We start from the raw sequence: 24,220 nt of genomic DNA, 5'->3' as shown, positions 1-24,220 counted from the left end.
GCAGGTGGATGTCGTTTTAGTTTTTGGAGGCATCACCAAGTGTGGCCCACGGGAAGGCTGGGGTAAGCATTGACTGACACTTGGGCCTGGGAGAAGCACATTCTTGGGGGTACTGGGGATGACAGAGTAAAACCTTCCAACTCTTCAGGCCCTCCCAGAACACACTCACCATGTAGCAACCTGTTCGTTAGATGCCAGGAAAGGAAGGCCAAAGTTTATTGCTGTTGTGAAGAAGCCTCCCTCTGCTGTCACAGCACACCTGGCTAGCCCAGGTAAACACTGCTCCTCCAGGAATGAATGGCCTTTCCCTCTGGGGCCCAGGACCACGGGGGTAAAGGTGCAGGGTGGGGACTTCCAGATGCTGTGGACTTAGGTACGCCACAAGATTAGATTCGCTGGAGGAACATCGAAAAGTTTGCGGGTGTGGTCAGTCTCCCTGCGGTACAGGTAGCCACAGGTGGGTTTCTGCAAGGTGTAGAAGGGGTTCAGAGAGTTGGAGTACTGGGAGGTGTAGAAATTGAACCTGATGTTATCTGGGTTGTGCCCCCGAGGATCCACCACTACTGGTACAAAAGCTGCCACCAGGGACTGCTCTCGGTCTCGTTTCCACGTCTGTGACAGCGGTGGTGGCCGGGGTGACGGCGGCGTCTTCACTTTTTTGTCTGATGGCATCTTTTGTCCATGGCTGGGGGTTGAGGATTTTTGTGAGTCCTAAGAAGAGAAAATAAAGGAGAAAGTTGCCAGGTCTGAAAGCTGGGGAATCGGACTTAGATTTGGTTTGCTAAAGCCAGGGCCAAAAGGAAAATGTGCCCTTTGCAGCGACCCCAGAGCCACCCTGGAACACAGTTCTACTGGCCAAGATTCTAGAACAGGGGGAAGAACCTAGAACAGATGGGACTTCCCTGCTCCTGCGGACTTCCTGCCTAATTATCAGGGGCACCCGCCAGTTCAGAAGGCGGGGAGCCTGGATGCTGCCTTCCATGTCTCTCCTTCCTACAGCCGGTCATCACTTCTCCCCAGGGCCATTGGAGCATTGCTCCCCAACACCTGACACTCTACTAGGCCTTCATCCTCTTCCTCCTGAAGGATCACCCCAGCATCCTTTGAAGTCATTCTCTCTTCAACCTCTTGCCTTTCCCTTTCACTCCAGAAGGTACTTTCTGTATTAATAGCTAAATAATCCAGATGTTCTCAAAGCACCTTTCATGTCTACTACCTGGAAAATAAATCCTAAAGCTTCGAGCCTAGAATGCAGGATGTTTAATGGAGGTGTGGTGCCATCTCCCCAGCTTTTTATCATCCCTTAACCCGCCGTGTGTCGTGCCACGGTGGACTGTCACCCAGACCACACTTCATCATTCCAGACCCTCCAGATCATTAGAGAATCCCATCCGTGAAGGCCAGTACAAGCTCTCTTGCTGTATGTAGGAAGACCCCTTACCTGTGACATAGAAGCCTTGAAAATTCTGTTTCTTTGCTCCAGACCAAAGCATTTAGAGAGTGCTCAGTAAACGTGGTTCGCCTCAACTGAATTCCAGTATAGGGCAGCCTAGCTTCCAAGCTGCTGGCCCAGTTCTGTTTTAGAACCTCTCATTGTTACCAAAGGTGTGTCCTTTCTACCTAGGCCCACCTCCCCTTAACCTCTGCCCTTGACTGATCGGGGGTCCGCCCACCTCTACAAGTCCCCCATTGTCACATTGGTCATGCGTACTGACATTTATTTACCCTCTGCTATCACCCTTCTTGACTTCCTATGATGGAACTGCTTTGCTCCTTGAAACCCCCAATGTCTTCCAGGGACCAAGTGTCCATTTTATTTACTTATGTGTTTATGGGTTTGGTTTGGTTTTTGCTTTTTGGATCGAGTTCTCTTGTTGCCCAGGCTGGTCTCAAACTCAGTGGGGTAGCCAAAGGTAGCCTTGAATTCCTCATCCCCCTGTTTCTACCTCCCAAGATCCTTTTTTCTTAGACTTACAGAGTCAATACAATCCAAAGCCTGGGCTGCCTGCAGGTGACCATCCACCAGCGTGCATCAGGGTACATGAGTTCTGTTCCCAGGGCTTCCACTGCCAACTATTTTCTTCCTGCCCAACCTCAGGGCTCAGAAAAGCCCTGATGATGTAGTTAGGGAAGGTGGAGTCCTCCTACGGAAGCCCCTGGCTCAAGTGAGGATAGAACTTTACTTCCCAGGCAACACATGACTGTACAAGGCCCCCATTTCTCCTTTTTGAAATTCTCCCTGTCTTCCCTGGGCAGGCAGCTCTCTTTACTGCCTTCCTCTCCAGAAAATGTTGTCCCAAGCCTGCCACATCCCACACCCCATCCTTTGCTCTCTGCCACCCCCAAAGATGAACACCACACCCAATCTTGGGCAGACCCCCATTACCTCACAACTTTGTCTTCCACAGTCTTTAGAGGAAGGATATTTTCTTTCATGTTCTTAAGTTTGACCAGAGAGAGGATCTCTGGGCCCCCTCTAGCCTATCTGTTGTGGAATATGTTGGGAACTGCATGCTGGCAATGGGATCAGAGGCAGGAATGGCCTACAGAAATAATCCTTGTTCTTATTATTGGTAGAACTGAAAAGTACCCCACACGTGACTATGGATGAGGACCGGCCAGTCCACCGTGAGAAGGTGACAAGCCATCCCCCGTTGAGGTAAGGCACTCACCAAAACACCTACATACACCACCCCCCTCCATCAGTCTCTCAGCAAGATGAAATTTGGACATGAGTCCTCTGTCTTCTCCTCTACATGAGTAGAATCACTGTCCCTCAGCATCTTGTCTCATGACTTAATTCTCCTGCTGTGTGGAGAGCAGCTAGACCTGATCTGCTCACATTCCCAAGATGTTGTCCTTTTCTAGGAGGGACTAAGGTAGGGACATAGTTTTTTAAAAAGTTGCAAACTAGGCCTGGAGGAATAGCTCAATGGTTACAGGCACTTGCTGCTCTTCCAGAGGACCCAAGTTCTGCTCACAGCAGCTCACAGCCGTCTGTGACTCCAGCTCCAGAGATTCTACGGCGCCCTCTCCTGGCCGTACATTCACACACACACACACACACACACACACACACACACACACACACACGCACACACACGCATGCATACACACACACAATACACATAATAAAAATAAATATCTGGCTGGGCAGTGGTGGTGCACACCTTTAATCCTAACACTCTGGAGGCAGAGCCAGGCAGATCTCTGTGAGTTCGAGACCAGCCTGGTCTATAGAGTGAGATTCAGGACAGGCACCAAAACTACACAGAGAAACCCTGTCTCGAAAAACAAAACCAGAACAAAATAAAACAAAACAAACAAACAAACAATCAAGAGAAGTCATCTCCCTGAAACTTCTCAATAGTTCAGGAGACAGCCGCCAGGGCTGACAGAGGCAATGCTTCAGAACGGTGTGGGGAGCTGAGAAAGACCCCACAGTAGGAAGGGTAATGCATTTTGCGACAGACTGTCGCATCTGCTGTGGTGGGTGGAGTGAGAATGGCCCCCACAGGCTCTTATATTTGGATGCTTGGTCTCCAGTTGGTGGAACTGTTTGAGAAGGATTAGGAGGTGTGGCCTTGTTGGAGGAGGTGTGTCACTGGGGTGGGCTCTGAGGTTTCAAACGCCCACACCATTCTAGTTGGCTCTCCTATTGCCTCATGGTTGTTGTCTTAACATGAAAGCTCTCAGCTACTGCTCCAGCATCATGGCTGCGTGCCTGTTGCCAGGCTTACCACCATGATTGTTATGGACTACACCCCCCTAAAGCAGTAAGCCCAATAAACTCTTCCTTCTCTAAGTCTCCTTGTCATAGTGTCTCTGCACAGCAACAGAAAAGGAACTTAGACACCTACCAAGTCCCAGGCACTTGTCACTCAAATGTCAGTCACCTCTGCCAAAGCTCCTAAGAGACAAGTACGATGTTAGCTCCATTTTTCTAATCCTGAAGCAGAGGCTCATGGGTATCTAAGCTATCATCAGTTGGCACTCACAGTTTGTAACAAAGCACAGAGTGCTTTTCAGAACTCTCACAACTGACTTAGGCAGCAGCCAGAATTCCAACACAGCCTTCCCTCTTGGCCTCAGCCCAGGGCCTGGACCCCCCTGCCCTGGGCCCACCTGCTCTGGACCCACCTGCCCTGGGCCCACCTGCTCTAAACTCACCTGCTTTTGACTCACCTGCTCTGGGCTCACCTGCTCTGGGCCCCCACCTGCTCTGGGCCCCCACCTGCTCTGGGCCCCCACCTGCTCTGGGCCCACCTGCTCTGGGCCCTCACCTGCCCTGGGCCCCCACCTGCTCTGGCCTCACCTGCTCTGGCCTCACCTGCTCTGGGCCTCACCTGCTCTGGGCCTCACCTGCTCTGGGCCCACCTGCTCTGGGCCCACCTGCTCTGGCCTCACCTGCTCTGGCCTCACCTGCTCTGGGCCCCCACCTGCTTGGGCCCACCTGCTCTGGCCTCACCTGCCCTGGGCCCCCACCTGCCCTGGGCCCACCTGCTCTGGACCCACCTGCTCTAAACTCACCTGCTTTTGACTCACCTGCTCTGGCCTCACCTGCTCTGGGGCCTCACCTGCTCTGGGGCCTCACCTGCTCTGGGGCCTCACCTGCTCTGGGCCCACCTGCTCTGGGCCCCCCTGCTCTGGCCTGACCTGCTCTGGCCTCACCTGCTCTGGCCTCACCTGCTCTGGGCCCCCACCTGCTCTGGGCCCCCACCTGCTCTGGGGCCTCACCTGCTCTGGGCCCACCTGCTCTGGGCCCACCTGCTCTGGGCCCACCTGCTCTGGGCCCACCTGCTCTGGGCCCACCTGCTCTGGCCTGACCTGCTCTGGCCTCACCTGCTCTGGGCCTCACCTGCTCTGGGCCCACCTGCTCTGGGCCCACCTGCTCTGGCCTGACCTGCTCTGGCCTCACCTGCTCTGGGCCCCCACCTGCTTGGGCCCACCTGCTCTGGCCTCACCTGCTCTGGGCCCCCACCTGCTTGGGCCCCCACCTGCTCTGGGCCCCCACCTGCTCTGGGCTCACCTGCTCTGGGCCCCCACCTGCTCTGGGCTCACCTGCTCTGGGCCCCCACCTGCTCGGGGCCCCCACCTGCTCGGGGCCCACCTGCTCTGGGCCCTCACCTGCTCTGGGCCCCCACCTGCTCTGGGCTCACCTGCTCTGGGCCCCCACCTGCTCTGGGCCCTCACTTGCTCTGGGCCCCCACCTGCCCTGGGGCCTCACCTGAAGGCTCTGCCCTAGATACTGCTGCTGCCGCCACATGCAAGTGCCTTACTACATCCAGAAAATGGCTCCCACAGAAACTGGGGCAGAAGGACAGTTCAGGGGAGGTGGGGGAAAGAAGAGAGGAAGGAAGAAGAGAAAAAAGTACTGGAGGAAGTTGCTAGGGAGAGGGCTCATCAGTTAGGAAAGTTTGATCTTCTTCCAAAGGACTCCAGTTTGACTCCCAACAACTGTGTTGGATGGCTCACAACCACCCGTAACTCCAGCTTTGGACTCTGCGAGCACCTGCTTACATGTGACGTACACACATACACATAAGTGAAATAAAGGAAATCAAGAGAGAGAGAGAGCACAAAGAAGGTGAGGAGGAGGAGGAGGAGGAAGAGAGAGCTCGCAGCCTAGCCTTGCCCTGCCCCTCCCAGGGGCCAAGCTGGGCAGGCTCTGGGTGACTAACCCAGCGGGCTGAGAACTGAAGGAGGCTGGGGCCTGGCAGCAGAGTTTCCGGTTAGCACCAGTTTTGTTAGCTCTTTCCTGTCATGCCCTTCTTACTTTGGGGGTGGGGGTGGTTAGAGAGAGATCCCTCAGTGCTCAGGGGAGCCCACACCCCACCAAGAATTCTCACTGCCCGGGATCAGCAAAGCCAAGGTTGAGGCCTGGTTCAGAGCCTGAGGGAGACACTGTAAGGTGTCACTTACACCTCTCCTTCGACAGTCCGGTGACCGACCTTGAAGGGCAAGTGGAGAGGATCACATCCCCTCCCTTCCCTTTGGAGCCCTCTTTCATTTCCAAGCTAGAGCCCAATCAGTGCTCCCTCCCTCAGTGCCACAAGCAGCCCCAGAGGCCTCTGGGACGCACCTGTGGGCATGTGTTTGTCTCTTCTGTCAGGATTTAGAACAGGCTGGGGCTGGATCGAGAAAGTCCTCTGGGGCTGAGATGTTCCCTCCAGTGCATAAGAGCACTTGTGCAAAAATAGGTACCAGAGTTCAGATCCCAGGGAGAAGCCAGGGCAGCTACACACACACACACACACACACACACACACACACACACCGGTAATCCCAGCACTGTGGAGTTAGGAGCTACTGACCACTTCTAGCCTAGCTAGCTCCAGGCTCAGTGAGAGCGCCAGTCTCAAGGAATTAAGGTGGAGTGTGATAAAGGAGGACACCACACATGTTCCTTTAGTCTGTGCACGCGAGCACTCATACGCCTATACACACATGCACACATCACATACACACACACACACACATACACACACACACACACACACACACACACACACACACAAAGAAAAAATCTGACTTTCTGAGTAGGGTAAGCCCTCATATGATATCAGAGTATGTCTTCTAGGAAGGCACTCTGCCCTTTCAAGTCCTCAGGCCCATGGGTACATGGCCTGAGCCTGGGTACCACAGCTTAGAAAGCCGATTCCACACCAGCCGAGAACCTTTTTAAATCTGCGTTTCTGATGGCTGACCCCAGGGTCTTGCTTTTTCTAGGCAAGTTCTCAGACCACTGGAGTACACTCTCAGCCCTGGTCCAGGCCTAGATTCGTCCATTAGCATCTCACATTCTGGCAGCTAGCCTTGTGCCCTAATGAAATGCTCATGGCATCGGGGTGAGGCACCTGGGGAGTCTTCCCAGGGCACCTGCTGCTGTAGAATGTGTCAGGGCTCTGCAGTTTGAAGGCTGAGCTCTGGCCTGTCTCCGCCCTCAACAGGTCAGGCAAACTGAATTTTTGCAAAAGGGGCAAACTACGGCCATCAGCCTCACCAGCTTGTCGTGGAATGAGGCAGGCAGTGCTGCTGTGGAAATGCAGGGCACACTGTGAGCAGATTGGCACATAGCATGGCATCCTTACCAAAGCATGCTGCCTTGCCCCCGGGCAGAGGGGCTCCAAAGACAGCAGGTGGGAAGGCCAGGCTTCCTTACAGGGCTGGGTGGCCCAGGATCTGGGGCTAGCTACCCATTCAAATGGTAGCACCCCCCCACACACACACCAACTGAGTATAATCTCTGAGTATATTATAATACTCTATACTTGGTTCCCCTCTTGTAAAGTAAGAAGAAACTCTAAGGGCCACTGAGAAGGCTCCGTAGACAAAGGTGCTTGTGCCTGAGCCTGAGAACCTGAATTTGATTTCCAGTACCCACATGGGTAGAAGGAGAAAACCAACTTCTGCAAAATTGTCTGTGACTTCCTTACATGTGCTGTGGCATGCACACACACACACACACACACACACACACACACACGCACAGGCACAGACATACACATGGACATACCACACTCAGACACATGCACACACACAGACACACACACACACACACACACACACACACACACACACACACACCTAGATTTAAGCACTAACTTAGCAGACTTGACTAGGAGATGATAACTGAAAAGTCTGGAAAGCACGCTGCAGAAGCCAAGTGTAAAGGGATCAGAGGAACTGGGAGGTAGTGTTCCCCTCTGCCCCCTACAAAAGACAACAGAGGCCCTCAGGAAGTGAACAAGTCAGGCAGTGACCCTGTAAGCCAAGCCCCAGCTCCAGGACCACAAGGGGACCTGGTCAGGGCATCATCTCCCTCACGCCATTTCAATTGCTCGTGACCTTGGACTGCCCATCCCCCCCCCATGTCATCTCACTTTCAGCATCCTTGACCAGGGCCTTCCTTGATGGTGATGGGACTTCCAGTGGTCAGGGCTCCAGAGGCACCCAGGGACTCTTGGGAGGGCACTAAGGGTGCCAAGGTAAGGGGCCCTTATGTGGGGCTTGGGGTATTGTGATGTCTCCTTACAACATAAACTCCTCTATCTTCCCAAGGAGACACAGGTGCGGGGCCTGGGAGGGCCTTTTAGCTTTGATGCTCTCCCTCCCTCTTCTCATGTACCCTTAGAACCCCCGCAGGGTGGACAGCGGGGCAAGACATTCATTCCTGCTCTATCATCAGGTCCCCAGTGTGTCACAAGACGTCACTGGCAGAGAGGAAACAGACCCTCTCTCTTTCTTTTGGTTGGTTGTTGTTTCGAAAATAATGAATTTATTTTATGTTAATGAGTATTTTGCCTGTATATATATATGTATGTGTACCACAGAGAAGCCAGAAGAGGGCAGCAGGCCCCTGGAACTGGAGTTACATCGGTAACAGTAAGCCACCACTTGCTGGAAACTGAACCCTGTCAGCAAGTGCTCTTAACCACTGAGCCATCTCTCCAGCCCTGAACACTGTTGTTAGTGACAGGCTCCCATCTAGCCCAGGCTGCCTTCAAACTTGCCACACAGCAGAACTGGTTCCTTAAACCCTTGATCCCTCTGCCCTCTGAGAGCTGGTGTCTCTCTCCTCACCTGTCCACACACCTTCTAAATTATAGAGAGAAGGCAAGTGCTGAGTCAGCACAAAAATGATCGGGGATGAGGTGTTGCTAGGTAGCTGGGGCATGGACCAGCCCTCCTGACTGGAGCCATCTCTGCCCCTTGGTTCCTCCTGTTTCCTTTACTCTCCATTCTACAGCCACCTCCTATTCTGTCCTCAGAAACTTTATAGATGTGCCTCCTCTTACACTGCTTTGAACCAGAGTCAGAAGTGAAGGAATAGAATGCATTGTTGGATAGACAGCTAGCTGGCTGACTAGGAAGTAGGTGGATGGATGATGGATGGATGGATGGATGGATGGATGACAGGCACTTGGCTTGCTGACTAGAAAGTGAGTTGATTGGTAGATGAACAAAATGGACAGATGGACAGACAGTTGACTTGTTGGTCAAAGAAGTGAGTGGTAGGTATGTAAGTAGATGGACAGATGGATGGATGGACAAGTAGATGGACAAACAGCTAGATTGCTAACCTAGAAGTAGGTGGATGGGCATACAGATAGATGGGTAGACAGACAGTTAGCTGACTAAGAAGTCAGTAGACTGAAAGACAGATTGGCAGGTGGTTGGGCGGGTAGGCAGACAGCTTGCTGGCTGGGAAGTCAATGAGCATATGGATGGTTGTAGCACAGAGAACAGATTGTAGCTGAGCCCCACCTTTTAGGTGTGTGACTCAGGACACACTGATCGACCCTCTTTGCCTCTTTCTCCTCCCGACTGTTCACCAATGGGTGAACCGAGAGTCTCTTCTATCAGACTGGGGCAGAGCTGATAGGACGATGACCAGGCACAAAATCATCACTGCGCAGACACAGCAATCACTGTGTGGGCAGCTAATTGGACTGACAGGTGGGTGGTTGAATGGTCTGCTCTGAACTCATCTTCAAAAACAAGGCCAGGGGCCTGAGGGGTGGCTCAGCAGTTAAGAGCACTGGCTGATCTTCCCCTAGGACCAGGATTCAATTCCCAGCACGCACATCACAGCTTAGAACCGGTTGTAACTACAGACCCAGGTAATGTAACACTCTCTTTGGCCTCCCCAAAAGAGGAGGTGCACTAGTACACTAGATGCACAGACATACATGCAGGCCAAACATCACACACATTTAAAAAAGTAAACAAACTTTTATAAAAAGTCCCTACCCATTAGGGTCCTGCCTCCCATGCACCACACTTGACGGGCACCTCCCCAAAACCACACATGTAGGAAGGACCCAACTTCTCTTGAGGATCAGTAAGCTTCAAGAGGAGGAAGACAGCCCTGCCTGGTGCCATCTTGCTGTCTGCTGCCTGACTTAGGCTGGTCCTGGCCTTGTTTGTTTTCTTCCTGGCACAGTCAGTGCTGACTATTGGTGGCAGAGAGGACTTTGGGGCCCACAGGCAAACTGGAAGTGGAGGTGTTGATAACGTGTAGGCTGTGCCTAGATCTCGTACCCTGATGGTAATAACCCCTAATTTCTCAGGAGGCTGGGAGGGCTGAGCACTGGAAGATGAGGCCCCACTAATCAAAATACTGAGATGTTGGTCAGGAAAAAGGAAGGTGGGAGAAGTGGCTTTTCAGCAGGGTGGCCAGGCTCTCTGGCCCAAGGGAGGAGGCCTGGCTTTAGTCCTGGGCCTGAAGAAACTTTCAGAGGAGACTGTGAGGCAGGAGAAGGTTTGGGAAAGATGGAGAGGGCAAAACTTAAAATACCAAGTGGGCGAAGGCTGGTAGCCCAGAGTTCTAGGTGATCGGAGACAGATCCTGAAAACCTTGAGACCCAGCTTCCTTTTCGTTCCATGATGTTGAACATTTGATGGTAGATGTCTTAGTTAGGACTTCCATTGCTGTGAAGAGACACCACGACCCCAGCAACTCTTAGAAAGAAAACATTTCATTGGGATGGCTCGTCTAGTTTTCAGAGGTCCAGTCCACCATCATCATGGTGGGGAGCATGCTGGCTTGCAGGCAGACATGGTGCTGGAGAGGTAGCTGAGAGTCCTACTTCTTGCAGGCAATAGGAAGTCGACTGTCTAAACAACGGAGCACAGTGTGAGCAAAGAGCCCTCAAAGCCCACCCCCACAGTGACACATTTACTCCAACAAGACCACACCCACTTCAGCAAAGCCACTTCGATGAGACTGTGGGGGCCAATTACATCCAAACTACCACAGTGGGGTATCCTACCGCACTCTTAGGCTCTTAGGTGGGGACCCCTACATGACTACCAGACTAGGCTCTGCAACAGTGTCCTTAGCCCAGACCATGCCTCTTTGCTGTGGAAATGTTATGGGGGAGGTAGCCTGGGACATCCCCTTAGGAAAGCCTAGCCAGGCAAGCCTTGACTGTTTATTTCATTTGCAAATGTTGTGATGGGTGTAGAAGTGATAGGCAGGTGGTAGAAGCATACACAAGGCCTGAGCATCAGCTCTATAAGGCTGGGCATAGTGGCGCACAAGCTTTTAATCACAGCACTTGGGAGGCAGAGGCAGGTGGATTTCTGAGTTTGAAGCCAGTCTGGCCCATGCTAGTCAGGGCTACCTTCATACTATGACGCTGACTCTAAATAAATAAATAAATAAATAAATAAATAAATAAATAAATAAATAAATAAATAAATAAATAAATAAATAAATAAATGCATGTATCCATGAATGAATGAATGACGGCCTCTGCATTCACTCTTCCTGGGATTGAACCCCGGCTCTGACATTTCTCAGCTGTGTGATTTGCACAGATGACTTCACCTCTCTGCCATCTCCTAATCTACTAAGGGGAAGGAACAGTAGACTTGCTCTTGATGGCTCCTGGGAAGGACCATGAACTTAGAATATGACATGCAGCTTGGCAGTGCTCTGAGTTACCTCCTCACTATTTCTAAACTGGATACAATGCTGAATCAGTCCCGCCTCCCGGAAGCCCTGCTTCTGACTTATGACCTCATTTTATTCGTCCTAGAAATTCCCAGAAGGTAAGGGCTGTGGTCCCTCCTCCACAGTGCTCAGCGGGTGTTTGGGAAAGCTAGACAGAGCCAGTGGGACTCTGGGCTGACCCAGAGCACAGGAAGAGCCACCATCACCCTACCCCTTGCCTCCCAAAGCCTCCAGCCTCCCTGCTGGCAGGTGTAGGTGGCTGCAAGTGTCCGAGTACTTACGCCTTGCTCTAAAGACCTGGTTCTGGGGCATCTTCCCTACCCTCCTAAACCTGCCCTGTGGCTTGTGCAAATGACTTAGTCTCTCTGGTCGTCAATTGTTTTTCCTTTGATATGTCTTAAGTATAGAGGGCTGAGGTGTTCATCCACTTGGCTTTCCAGCAGATGATCACTCCAGGTCCACACTGTATTAATTTTTCGCCTTTATCTCCCTTCTTCAATGGCATCCCTGACCCAGCCAGTCAGCCAGAGGCCAGCATTAATGAATATCTTCTTGCGCGTGTGTTCTTGCAAAACCTACACTGTTGTTGGGTATACAGGTAGTTTTCATTTGCATAAGTAGTGGTATTGTGTGTTTTAGATCTCACTCTGTTGTTTGCTTTAGAGTTTGATTTCTTTAGAAGATTTTTATCCGTCCCTGCAGTTTCGAAGCTCTGATCCAGTTGCTGGGAGCATCTAGCTGCTCACTTCTGACCTCTTCCAAGTCCTGCGTGGACGGTGCCCACATGTTCCTTCCGCTTCCAGGAATGGAGCTGTATGCCTGCTCTCCATCCCACAGATGACTTCACCTCTCTGTGCCAACTCCTAATCTACTGTAGTGCAGTGGCACTACAAACACGTTTTTCCAAACTCCCCTCAATTGTTTTTTAATCACACTTACTTGTTTGTGCATGTGATGTGTGTGTGCAAGGATGCACATGCCACAGCACACATGTGGAGATCAGGTCAGAGGACAGCTTGTGGGTCTTGCTTCTCTCCTTCCACCATGTTAGTACCAGGGACCAAATTCAAACCATCAGCCTTGGCTGCAAGACCTTTACCAGCTGAGCCATCTTGCAGTGCCCTCTTTATTTTTGAGGCAGGATCTTGAGATGTTGCCAAAGCTGGTCTGGAGTGCCTGTATTCCAGCAATCCTTCTGCCTCAGTTCCAGAGTAACTAGGACTGCAGACTTCATCAAGAATCAAAGCTTGGGCCTCAACACATTCAACTGCTGAGCTATATCCACACCCTCTTAAAAAAAAAAAAAAAAGTCCCTTTGAGACAGTCTCATTATAGCTGAGGGTGGCTTTGAACTCTCCTTATTACAAAGGATGACCTTGGATTCCTTGATCTTCCTTCCTCTGCCTCCTAAGTGCTGGGACCATAGACATGGGCCACGACCCCTGGTCTAACTTTCTGTTTTGATGTAGGGTCTCACCAAGTTGTGCTGTGGGATATTGGTACTCTGTGTGAAGATGCCTTTCTGTGATTGGTGTAATAAAAGCTGGACAGCCAATAGCTAGGCAGGAGAGTGTAGGCAGGACTTCTGGGCAGAGAGAGAATTCTGGGAGGAAGAAAGGTGCCGGATACTGAGGAAGCAGCATGAGCAATATGGAGAGATGAGTAATGAGCCATGACACAAAACATAGATTAAAATAAACGGCTTAATTTAAGTTATAAGAGCTAGTGGGACGAGCCTAAGCCAAGGCCGAGAGTTCATAGTTAATAAGAAGTCTCTGTGTCATTATTTGGAAGCTGGCTGGCGGGACAGAGAAAGACTCGCTACAGAGCTGCCTGGGGTGTCCTTGGACTTCCTTCTGCAGGTTGAACACCTTTGATTTTTGATACTCTGAGTACCTACAATCACAGGCCTGCACTACCAGGCTCGGTTCTATTTTTTGAAGTGTACACATGCACATACAGTCTTTCAGATTGTGGGTAGGTCTCCCTGGCCTTCAAGGTGACCTTGTGGGTGCCTGCTCCAGGCCTTGCTGGAATTTTCCTTCTTAGCTACCTTTTGAATCTACACTGATCTCTTGCCTGTTCTTTTCTGTCATTTTTGTTCTGTTTGGTACCTCTGAGTCCAAAGTTAGTGCAGTGGGCAGGGCAGGGGCAGGGCGGGAGCAGGGTGGGGGCAGGGAAGGGGCACCTGGGCTGGCGCCTTGACCTACCTCTCCCTGAGTCTTGTGACACTTTGAATACTTACATCTTGCTTTCCACAGGAACAAGGAAGGCCAGGAGAGGTGACTGTGGCCAGGGTCACAATCCTTAAGACATGGCAGGGCCAGGAGTAAAACCTAGTCTGTACCCACAAGTCTCCCCCCCGGAGTTCAATCCCACCAACCCAACTCCCGGGAAAAAGAAAATCAAGAAGCTAGAGCTTTGGTTCATCAGATAGGCCTGCTTGCTGCTCTTCCAGAGGGTCCAAGTTAGGTTCCCAGCACCCACACTGAGCAGATCACAACACCTGTGACTACAGCCCCAGGGGGATCCGACACCCTTCTCTGGCCTCTTTGAGCGCCTGCGGGCACATGGTGCACCCACAAAGTAAAATACAACAACACATACCTTTAATGCTAGCATTGGAGAGGCAGTGGCAGGTGGATCTCTGAGTTCAAAGGCCAGCATGGAGCCTGGTCTACACAGAAGTTCCAGGCCAGCCAGGGTTGCATTGTGAGACTCTGTGTTTTATATATATATGTATGTATGTATGTATGTATGTATGTATGTATGTATGTATGTATGTATTATGCAGTGTGTGTGTGCGCACGCGCTCATGCACATGCATGTGTGCTTGTATAAGTAGATAAATAGGAAAGTGAACGTCTTCCCAGCACCAAACACAAACTCCCTGGTCAGGGCACACACCAGAAGTCCACACCTCTCAACGCCAGCTAAGCAAGTGTTCCTGAGCCCTGTCAGAAGGAAGCTCACAGTCCAGATTTCCATTTAGCACGGTCACTTTTCCAGAGAGAAGACAAGTAGACTAAAGTCCCCCCCTCCCCAGACTCCTCCCCCACAGGTCTCCAGGAACTGATCTGAGGTAAGATGTCCTCTGCCTGGAAATAAGATGCTGCGCTGCATCCAGGCTCAATTGGGCTCCCGGTAGTGGCAGTTCCGGAGAGCTAGCCACAGAGACCAGGGGCAGGATGGAGGTGTGCTGAGGACTCCCCAGACTCCCCCATTCAGAGAGAGGTGGGATGGGGTTTCTGGATAGACTGTAACTTCCTGGGCCAGACCCCACCCCACATTCCAGAGCTGGCCAGGTTACAGGTTGCTGACTAATGGCTGAGTAGAGATTAATTACAGGATGGATTTTTGTCTGTGGTGATGGGTGCCTGCTGTTTGGCTGTTTCTTTTACTGGAAGAACAGGCATGTGGTAGTGGTGTTAGTTGACTAAGTCCAGGTTAGACAGAGAGTTAGGCTCCTGGCCCCTCCCTCTCCTCCCCATGTAGCCAAGGATAACCTAGAGTTTCCATGCTCCTGCTTTAACCTCTCAAGTGCTAGAATACAAGGACTCAACCGTCATGTCTGTCTTATGTGATGCTGTGGGTTAAACACAGGGCTTGCACATGCCAGGCAAACACTCTGCCTACCAGGCCACATCCTCAGCCCCAAAGCAAGCCCTGACTCCGCTGTTTCCAAAGCTGTTGGGCCGACAAAATGAAACTGGGAGTTAGGGATGGGTTCTCTACATGGAACCAGGATCTTCTGTAGAGACCACCCCATGCCGGAAAGCAGTGGAGGGAGATGAGTGCTGGGAGAGCCAGCCTAGAATACACTGACACCCAGACCTCAACCACAAACTTCTCTGGTATTCACAGGTCACAGCAGGGCCTCAATGTCCTCCATCCCCAGCCCAGCCACACCCATAGGCGCAGGGAGAAAAGAACAAATATTTAAGGGTGTCCCGTGTGTGCCAGGCACTGTAAGGGTGCCCCTTGTGTGCCAGGCACTGTAAGGGTGACCCGTGTGCTTTGCGCTATGGTCTCCCTAACAACCTCATCCTCTTGTAGTTCCCACCCATCCTCTTGTGCCACAGCTGGAGAAACTGACTCAGCAAATCTGCCTTCACATGCCAATCATGCCCAAGCCCATTGTTTTTTAAGTCGTTCCACAGACTAGCAATTATGCCCTTTCTGTTTGCAGTGTGAGCTCACGAGTCCCCACCCTCATCCTCTGACCAGTTGATTGACTAATCAGCTAAGTGATTTCCTTCAGGCCCTCTGCCCCTCCTTCCCGTCACCTTTCCTGGAGCTGTTAGGTGAGACATCCATAACACACGCGGTAGGGATTGAGGTGTCGTCAGGTGGCCGAGCATGAGGGGCTGGATCCCCTTGCACCATTAAAACAAACAAACCCTATGTTTCCAGTCTCCTTACCTGCTCAGGAGCCTATGTGGGCATTCTGATAGCCACTGGCTCTCAGCGACAGCCTGCCAAACGTTAGCCGACATCCTGTTTTGCAGGTGAGTCAGTAAGCCGAGAGAGGTTGCCACATTTTTAGTAAGACCCTCTGGGTAATGTCAGTGACGATGGCTCAGAAGATAAAGGCACTTGCTGCCCAGACTTCCAACCTGAGTTCCGTCCCCAGGACCCACATGAAAGGAGGAGAACCCACCTCTCCAAGTTGTCCTCTGTTGCAGCCACCACCCCTCCCCCAATAAATACAATGTAATTTTAAAATAAAATAAATAGGACAAGAGATGGCTCGGCAGTTAAGAGCACTTGTTGCTCTTCCAGAGGACCCAGCACCTGCATGGTGGCTCACAACCACCCTCTTTTGACCTCTAAGGGGACCAGGCACACGTATGGTGCACACACATGCAGGCAAAACACTTACACACATAAATAAATAAATCTAAAAATTTGCTGGGCGATGGTGGCACACACCTTTAATCCCAGCACTTGGGAGGCAGAGGCAGGTGGATCTCTGTGAGTTTGAGGCCAGCCTGGACTATAGAGTGAGATCTAGGACCGGCTCCAAAGGCTATACAGAGAAACCCTGTCTTGAAAAAACAAAAAACAAAAAACAAAACAAACAACAAAAAAAAAAAAACCTAAAAAAATTTAAATAAATAAACAAAATAAAAGAGACATCAAGGGATTCAGAAACCTGCAGTTGGTGGACGCACCAGATCCTTGTAGACCAAGAGCTCTACCTGTTTTTATTTGTTTGTTAATTTACCGAAGTTGGGTGTTCTGTAGCCCAGGCTGGCCTTCAACTTGTTCCCTGGCCAAGGATGACTTTAAACTGATCCCCTACCTCCATCTCTCGCAAATGCCTTGTGAGATTAACAGTGTGCAACACCACACTGGCTTTATTTCCATTTTAATTTTTGAGACAGGGTCACACTGTGTAGCTGGCCTGGAACTCACTATGTAGACCAGGATGGCTTGGAACTCAGAGAGATTCTCCCAAGTGCTGGGATTAAAGGTGTGCATCACCCTGAGCAGCTGTTTCTAACTTTAAAATGGGAAGTGCGTTTAGATGAGGTAAACTTTCTGGAAAGTCTCCCTCCCCTTGACCTCCTCCCTCAGTAAACACTTTTACTAGGTTTTAATTTATGTTTTCAAAGTTTCTCTGGGCCAACAAAAACAAATGAGAGCATACTTACCTGTCCCTTGCCCTTCCACAACGGCAGGCCACTGCTGCACAGCGCTGGCTGAGACTTTATCGTCGCATCTCGGAGATGTCTGGGTCAGGTCGGCAGGCTTACTTATTTCTCTTCCTTTCCCAAGATGGTACTTTACTGTGTTAACCCTGCTGGTCTTGAACTCCGGGCTCCAGTGTTCCTCAACCCTTAGCCTCCTGAGTGACTGGGACTACAGAATGTGTCACTGTCCCTAGCGAGTGACATTATGATCTCATTGTGTTGATATGCCATAATTTATTCAACCAGCTGTCTTCTGGTAGACATTTGGTTGTATCTGATTATTTCAAGTGCCTTTCTTATTTTAATTTTTAAATATTTTCAATTTATCTTTGGGAGTTTTATACATGTATACAACGTATTTTAATCACATCCACACTCCTTTTCATTTTAATATGTGTGCAGTATATGTGTATGTCTTCCTCAATCATTCTCCACTTTATTTATTTATTTGTTTGTTTGTTTGTTTTTTGCGACGGGGTCTAACATTGAACCTGGAATTTACTTTTTCAGCAAGACTGGCTGGCTAGCCCGCTTGTGGGATGGACCCACCTGTCTCTGCCCCACCCCGCCCCCCAGCACTGGGATTACAGCTGCACACCACCATACCTACCTTTTATGTGTGTGCTGGTGATCTGAACTCAGGTCACATGCTTAAACAGAAAGCACTTTGTCCTTTGAGGCACATCTCCAGACCCCCAGCTGGTTTTCTTAGCCCTCCATACTCTGGACAGCCTTATTGTTGGATCCGTACCCAATTCCCAACTCCATCTTCCTCACCCCTGCAGATAGCTCCTGTGTGCTCTCCCTTAGTGCCCAGCCCCTGTCTCCATCTTTCCTCCTCCTCTTTCAAATTTGTCTCACCTTGGCTCTGCCTGTCTCTCCAAACAGCCTACAGCAACTGAGACTCAGAAACCAGGTCTTGGATTCATCTGGCTCCTTCACAGTCCGGAGCTGGGCACACAATAGTTTTCAGGAGCAGCATTAAGTACGCAGTGGGTGTCATATATGATTGGAGCTATGGAGGATGACTCTGCCAGGCCACGTGCTGGATCTAAGAGCCCAAAAGCTACTCAGAGCAAGAGAGACCTCATGTCTCTTAGGTCTCCAAGAATGAAGCCTCTGTCCTATGCCTAAGTGTCTAGATAGAACACTTGGGTGGGTCATGATGATGTCCACGATCCCATGGGGATCCTTGCGGGGCTGGGGAGTCCTTGTGTCCTTTCCATTTGGACAGTAGAGGAAACCATGATGTAAAGACAAAAGGTAAAGGGATGGGCCCCTTCAAGATGGCTCAGTAGGCAAAGGTACCTGCTACCAAGCCTGTGAACTAAATCAATCCCCTGGACCTACATGGTGGAAGGAGGTAAGTAACTTCTACAAGTTATCCTCTGAGCTCTGCAGGCACACTGCCCCATGCTCATGCACATACAGGCATGCAAATAAATAAATGTGATTTTAAAAAATGGTAAGGGAGTCAGTAGTTTGCTTCTTGCTCTTCCAGGGGACCATATTGGTTCCCATTACCCATGTCTGGTGGTTCAAAACAGCCGGTCTCTCTCCCTCCAGGGGATCTGATGCCCTCTTCTGGCCTGTGGGCATTCACACACAGGTTGTACATGCAGACAAATAAATATCTTAACTGAAAAGAAGGTAAAGGGATTATGGGTCACATGGCTCTGTGCACTGTCCTGGCTGGATTCTTTGCTGTCTCAGTGACATCTGTGTCTTCCTGCACAGGCCAGCTCCAATCTCCATTTTTAGAAACCTTCCTGGACTAGCCAGTGCCTGTTGACCTCTGCTCCTGTGAACTGCTCTACGTGTCAATGATGGCCACTGCAGCGCTGTCCTTAGTCATCCCCAGTCTGCCACCTCCAGTCACACAAGCCTGTCTTCCTGCTGAGATCCCAAGATCCTTGTAGGATAAGAAAGTTAAAAAAAAAAAAAATGACCTTACTCTCCCAGTGGCCACTTTACCTAGTCACTACGTGGCCACAGAGAGGTCTTCTATGGGTTCTGTGTCTCAGGACTGCTGTGGTCCTGGAGGGGACAGTGTCGACCACAGTTGGATCTCTCTGGCCACAGAAACATTTGGAGAATACAAGATTTTAAAGTTGTTTTTCTGGTTTCTATTGTTGCTTCTTGTTTATTTGTTTTGAGACAGGGCCTCCTGTAGCCCAGGCTGGCCTTGGACTTAGAGTGAAGCCAGCTCCTGATCCTCCTGCCTCCACCTCTTGAATCATAGGTATGCACCACCGCACCAGATTTATGTGGTACAGGGGAATCGAACCCAAAACCTTGTGCTTGGTAGGTAAGCACTCTACCAACTGAGCGACACCCTCAGTTCCTATGAAGTTTTTAAAAATGACCCTCACCCCAGGGTTGAGACTGTAGCTCAGTGTAGAGCCTTTTCCTAGCACATCTAGCATGTTTGAGGTCCTGGGTTCTATTCACAACACTACCAAAAAAAAATTAAGCCCAATCCATCCTCCTATGCCAAGTGTTACTCCACCCCTGCCCATCTGGTTTACCTGGAAAACAATGTCCGCACAGCAGCAAGCCCCGAAGGCATGGCTCTTCTTGTCTCTTGAAGCCGAAGGGGACTTCTCAGAAATGTCACTGTCATGGAAAGCAAACAGGCAGAGAACTGTGAAATTAGAGACTAAAGGGACAGTGACAAATGTCCGTGTGTGGCTCTGCGGGCAAAGAACTGAGAAAGAAGAGATGTTTGAGGGAGAGGGACAAGCCCAACAAAGTGGACAGTGAGTGATAACAGTGTGTTAGTGTCAGACGTGTGTGTGTGTGTGTGTGTGTGTGTGTGTGTGTGTGTGTGTGCAGGGCATATGTGTACATGTGCATTCAGGTGTACAAACGCTTGTGTGGGTACATGCAGGAGCAGATAATAATGTCACATGTCTTCCACGGTCACTGTTGACGTTACCAGTTGGTTGTTTGTGTTGTTTTGTGTTGTTTTGTTTTGGGGTTTTTTTGGGGTTTTTTTGGTAGGGGGGTTGGTTTTTCGAGACAGGGTTTCTCTGTGTAGCTTTTTGTGCCTTTCCTGGGACTCACTCTGTAGCCCAGGCTGGCCTTGAACTCACAGAGATCCACCTGCCTCTGCCTCCCCAGTGCTGGGATTAAAGGCGTGCGTTGCCACCACCGCCCAGCTCCACCAGTTTGTTTTTTAATTTTTAAAATTACATTTATTAGCCAGATGTGGTGGCACACACCTCTAATCCTAGCTCTGGGAAGGCTGAGGCAGGTGGATCTCTGTGAGTTGGAGGCCAGCCTGGGCTACAGAGCTGTGCAGAGCGACTGGGGACGAAACCCAGAGCCCTGCACTAAGTCGTATCCCTATCTTATTTTTTAATTTATTTTAATATTTTTAGATAGAGTCTTGCTAAGTTGCCCAAGCTAGACTTGAACTGTCTTTGTAACCCAGATAGTTCTAAATTGGGCACCCTCCTCCTGCTTCAGCCTTAGAAACAGCAGGGATTACAAGGCTGAACCGCCAGCCTGGCTCCAGATATGGGTTTTTGGGGGGTGGGGGGAGTTGAGACAGTGTTTCTCTGTGTAGCTTTTTGCCTTTCCTGGAACTCACTTGGTAGCCCAGGCTGGTCTCAAACTCACAGAGATCTGCCTGCCTCTGCCTCCAGAGTGCTGGGATTAAAGGTGTGAGCCACCACCACCCAGCTGGTTTTTTGTTTTTTGTTTTTGTTTTTTTAAAGATTTATTTATTTATTATGTATACAGTGTTCTGCCTGCATGTATGCCTGCAGGCCAGAAGAGGGCGCCAGATTTCATTACAGATGGTTGTGAGCCACCCTGTGGGTGCTGGGAATTGAACTCAGGACCTCTGGAAGAAAAGCCAGTGCTCTTATCCGATGAGCTATCTCTCCAGCCCCCAGTTTTTAAGGTTTTATTTATGGGGCTGGAGAGTTGACTCTGAGGTTAAGGGCACTTGTTCTTGCAAAGGACTCAGGTTCAATTCCCACCATTCACACAGTGGCTCAGAACCATTTGTAACTCTAGTGCCAGCAGTTCTGATGTCCTCTTCAGACCTCCAAAGGCACCAGACAAACATGTGGTAACATGTATACATACAGGCAAAATACTCATACACATATAGCAATAATAAAATTTTTAAAGATTTTTTTTTTATATATATACCTTGCCTGGTGGCATATGCCTTTAATCCCAACACTATGGAGGCAGAGGCAGGGGTGGGTCTCTGTGAGCCCAAGGCCAGTCTTGGTATCTACATACCAAGTTCTAGGCCAGCCAGAGATACACAGTAAGATCCTGTTTCCAAAAAATATTTTTAAAATTTTATGTGTATGAATATTTGTGCTCATGTATGTATGTGCACCACATGCGTGCAGTGCACACTGAGGCCAGAAGGGGGCATCAGATCCCCTGTAACTGGAAGTACGGATTATTGTCCACTGCCATGTGGGTGCTGAGAATTGAACCTAGGTCCTCTGGAAGAGCAGCCAGTGCTCTTCTGAGCCTTCTCCAGCCCCCCAAATCTGGTTTTTAAAAATTGCATTCACAGTTGGGCATGTAGTACACCTTTAATCCCAGTACCTGAGAGGTAAAGGCAGGCAGATCTCTATGAATTCGAAGTCAGCTTGGTCTATGTAGAAAGTTTCAGGCCGCCAGGCGGTGGTGGCACATGCCTTTAATCCCAGCACTTGGGAGGCAGAGCCAGGTGGATCTCTGTGAGTTTGAGGCCAGCCTGGGCTACCAGGTGAGTTCCAGGAAAAGGTGCAAAGCTACACAGAGACACCCTGTTTCAGAAAATAAACAAACAAACAACAAAAAAAAAAGAAAAGAAAAGAAAGAAAAGAAAAGAAAAAGGAAAGTTTCAGGCCAAAGCTACATAGTAAGATCCTGTCTCAAAATAATAATACAAGAAAAAGAATCTGCTGTCTACAAAAACACACCAACATTCCCAATGCTAAGTTCAGGCCATGACGTGGTCATTGCGCCAAGGGACTGACTACAGTGTGGTGACCCACACAAGATTCGGCTGATGAGATTAGCTAATATTCCAGCAGGCAAAAATAACTGGACCCAACAGATAAAAAAAAGAAAAAAGAAAGAAAAAGACAGGTGGTGGAGGCGGCTCACGCTTTTAATCCCAGCATTCAGGAGGCAGAGCCAAGCGGATCTCTGTGAGTTCAAGGCCAGCCTTGTCTACAGAGCGAGATCCAGGACAGGCACCAAAACTACACAGAGAAACCCTGTCTCGAAAAAAAAAGGGGGGGGGGACTGAAGGGGAGAAAGGATGGGCTGGGGTTGTGGGGGAGTGGAAGAGGGAGAGTTTGCATGGATGTGCTCAAGATGTATTGTTTATATGTATGGAATTGTCAAAGATGATTTCATTAAGAATATATTAAGCCAGGCTTGGTGGCCCAAACCTTTAATCCCAGCACTTGGGAGGCAGAGGCAAGAATATGTCTGTTTGTTCGAGGCCAGCCTGATCTACATATCAAATTTCAGGATGGCAGGGCTACATAATAGAGAGATCTTGCCCACTATATATGAGATATTAATATGTATATTTATTAAAATCTCCTCTTTGGAGCCCTAGCCATGAGGACAGTTTCTTCCTGTGTTCTCAAGAGTGAGTGGTACAGAAATTTTGCAATGATAGCTGGCTTATAACTTCCTGTGTAGACCAGGTTGGCCTCGAACTTATGACTATACTCCTGCCTCTGTCTTGCAAGTGCTTTTTCTTGCTTGCATCACCTTGTGGAACCCTGCTCGCTACCTTTTTGCTGTTTTAAAGGCATTGCTTATATTCCTTAAAGTCTCCTACCCACGTGTCAGAGGGTCCACAGGATGTGTTAGCCCAAGCTTGTTTGGCCGGGTAGGTCCCTTTGCTGGGACACAGGAACCACGTCTAAACTGCCCACCCTCATCTGCTCAGGAACGGCCCACAGAAGTAAGGAACTGGCTCCAGGCCTTTCCTGGCCCAGGGAAAAGGTGGTGGACTGGGCGGGCCGTGGAACCCGGGGCAGGGGGCGGCTCTTCTCCCAGGCAGGGCGTGGGCCGGGCGAGGTCCTCAGCCCTGCGCACCGTGCCAACAATGGGCTGTTGTAGAAGGAGGCAGGAATGTGGCCCGAGGAGTTGGGCGGCGGGGCGGAGCCGGGTCCCAGCGGCAGCCTCTTACCTGTCCAGGTAGCTCGCATTTCCAGGCGAGCGGCGGCGGCGCCCGCACCACCTGTCGTGGGGTGCGCGGGCGGGGAGCGCGGCTGGGGGCCATGGCCTGGTAGTGTCCCCTGCGGAGACGCTGCGGAGTTCAGTCAGGGGCAGGACAGAGCGCGGGAGGGCAAGTCCTTCCCTCGGGGACAGACAGGCCTGCAGCAGCATGAAAAAGAACCAGACGATGCAGGGAACCTTCAGCAAACTCTTTGGGAAGAAGCATGCCAACTCTGCCACCACGTCCCTCTACGCCACCAACCCACCCTGGATTTTCACCCAAGAGGCCCAGGAGGAGGGGACCAGGGACTTTGGTGAGTGCACCCCGGGGGGGTGGGGGAGAACAAGGGAGAACTGATGGCGCCTCCTGCCTCCGGGCTCTGGCGTCACTTGGGCGCTGGGAAGGCGGGCAGGGGCAGGGACACGTTGGAACCTGCGAACCGGCCAAGGAGATGCTGGGAAGGGGGAGGAGACGCCGCAGCCCGAGTCGGAGAGGTGCAGGGACCCTCTAACGCGAGGCCGGCGAACCCTGCCGCCCTCACCTGCCATCCCGGCCCCCTTCGCAACCTTGGGTGGGGTTTCGGTTTGTGTGGCTGTCTTTGCTGTGTCTCCCACCCCACCGCATATCCGCATTCTCTCTGAGTCAGAAGTGTTCCTGAGATCTAGGCATCTGTCCCTCACCCTTTCCGCTTCCTCTGCCCGGCAGAGAGCCGGAGCCTGCCTCAGGTGCCTTGTGTTTCCCTCTGTTTAGTAAGACAGGCAGCCACTGCAAACAGGTTGCAGCCCTTTGCAACACCGAATTAGTTTTGTTTTGTTTGTTTGTTGTGGGGTGGGGGCGGCGGGCAGGGTCACAGGCTCCTGC

The 24,220-nt window shown here is 50.7% G+C and overlaps 2 protein-coding genes across 3 annotated transcripts in view; one reads left to right on the top strand and one right to left on the bottom strand.

The window, feature by feature from the left end:
• Positions 1 to 369: 369 nt before the first annotated feature.
• Positions 370 to 23,636, bottom strand: Guca1anb (GUCA1A neighbor). 2 transcript variants are annotated; one of them, XM_036167050.1, is made up of 3 exons: positions 23,330 to 23,636; positions 19,686 to 19,773; positions 370 to 711 (listed from the first exon to the last, which is right to left on the bottom strand). In XM_036167050.1, exons 1-3 carry the CDS (start codon positions 23,527 to 23,529, stop codon positions 370 to 372), a joined length of 630 nt encoding a protein of 209 aa, XP_036022943.1. In that variant the 5' UTR covers positions 23,530 to 23,636. The 2 variants fall into 2 exon arrangements, with proteins under 2 accessions (XP_036022943.1, XP_036022944.1); XM_036167051.1 differs by lacking the exons at positions 19,686 to 19,773; positions 23,330 to 23,636 and adding an exon at positions 7,884 to 7,892.
• The window catches only part of C18H6orf132 (chromosome 18 C6orf132 homolog), a 31,622-nt gene continuing 30,673 nt past the window's right edge, over positions 23,272 to 24,220 (top strand). Inside the window, exon 1 of the mRNA XM_036167049.1 lies at positions 23,272 to 23,672. Coding sequence (XP_036022942.1) covers positions 23,528 to 23,672 — 145 coding nt within the window. The 5' untranslated portion in view covers positions 23,272 to 23,527. The remainder of the gene's footprint in view (positions 23,673 to 24,220) is intronic.

This window comes from Onychomys torridus, chromosome 18 (genome assembly GCF_903995425.1).
Source record: "Onychomys torridus chromosome 18, mOncTor1.1, whole genome shotgun sequence".
Classification (NCBI taxonomy): Eukaryota; Metazoa; Chordata; class Mammalia; order Rodentia; family Cricetidae; genus Onychomys; species Onychomys torridus.
The sequence above is the reverse complement of the archived record's forward strand: the minus strand, read 5'-3'. Positions and strand labels throughout refer to the sequence as shown.

Excerpts from the sequence above, each read along its gene's own strand:
- Guca1anb (XM_036167050.1), bottom strand. The coding sequence starts at position 23,529 with ATGCTGCTGCAGGCCTGTCTGTCCCCGAGGGAAGGACTTGCCCTCCCG. Across the intron at positions 19,774-23,329 it reads AATGCGAGCTACCTGGACAG|TGACATTTCTGAGAAGTCCC; the intron begins GTAAGAGGCTGC and ends TTTCCATGACAG. Across the intron at positions 712-19,685 it reads GTGCGGACATTGTTTTCCAG|GACTCACAAAAATCCTCAAC; the intron begins GTAAACCAGATG and ends TTCTCTTCTTAG.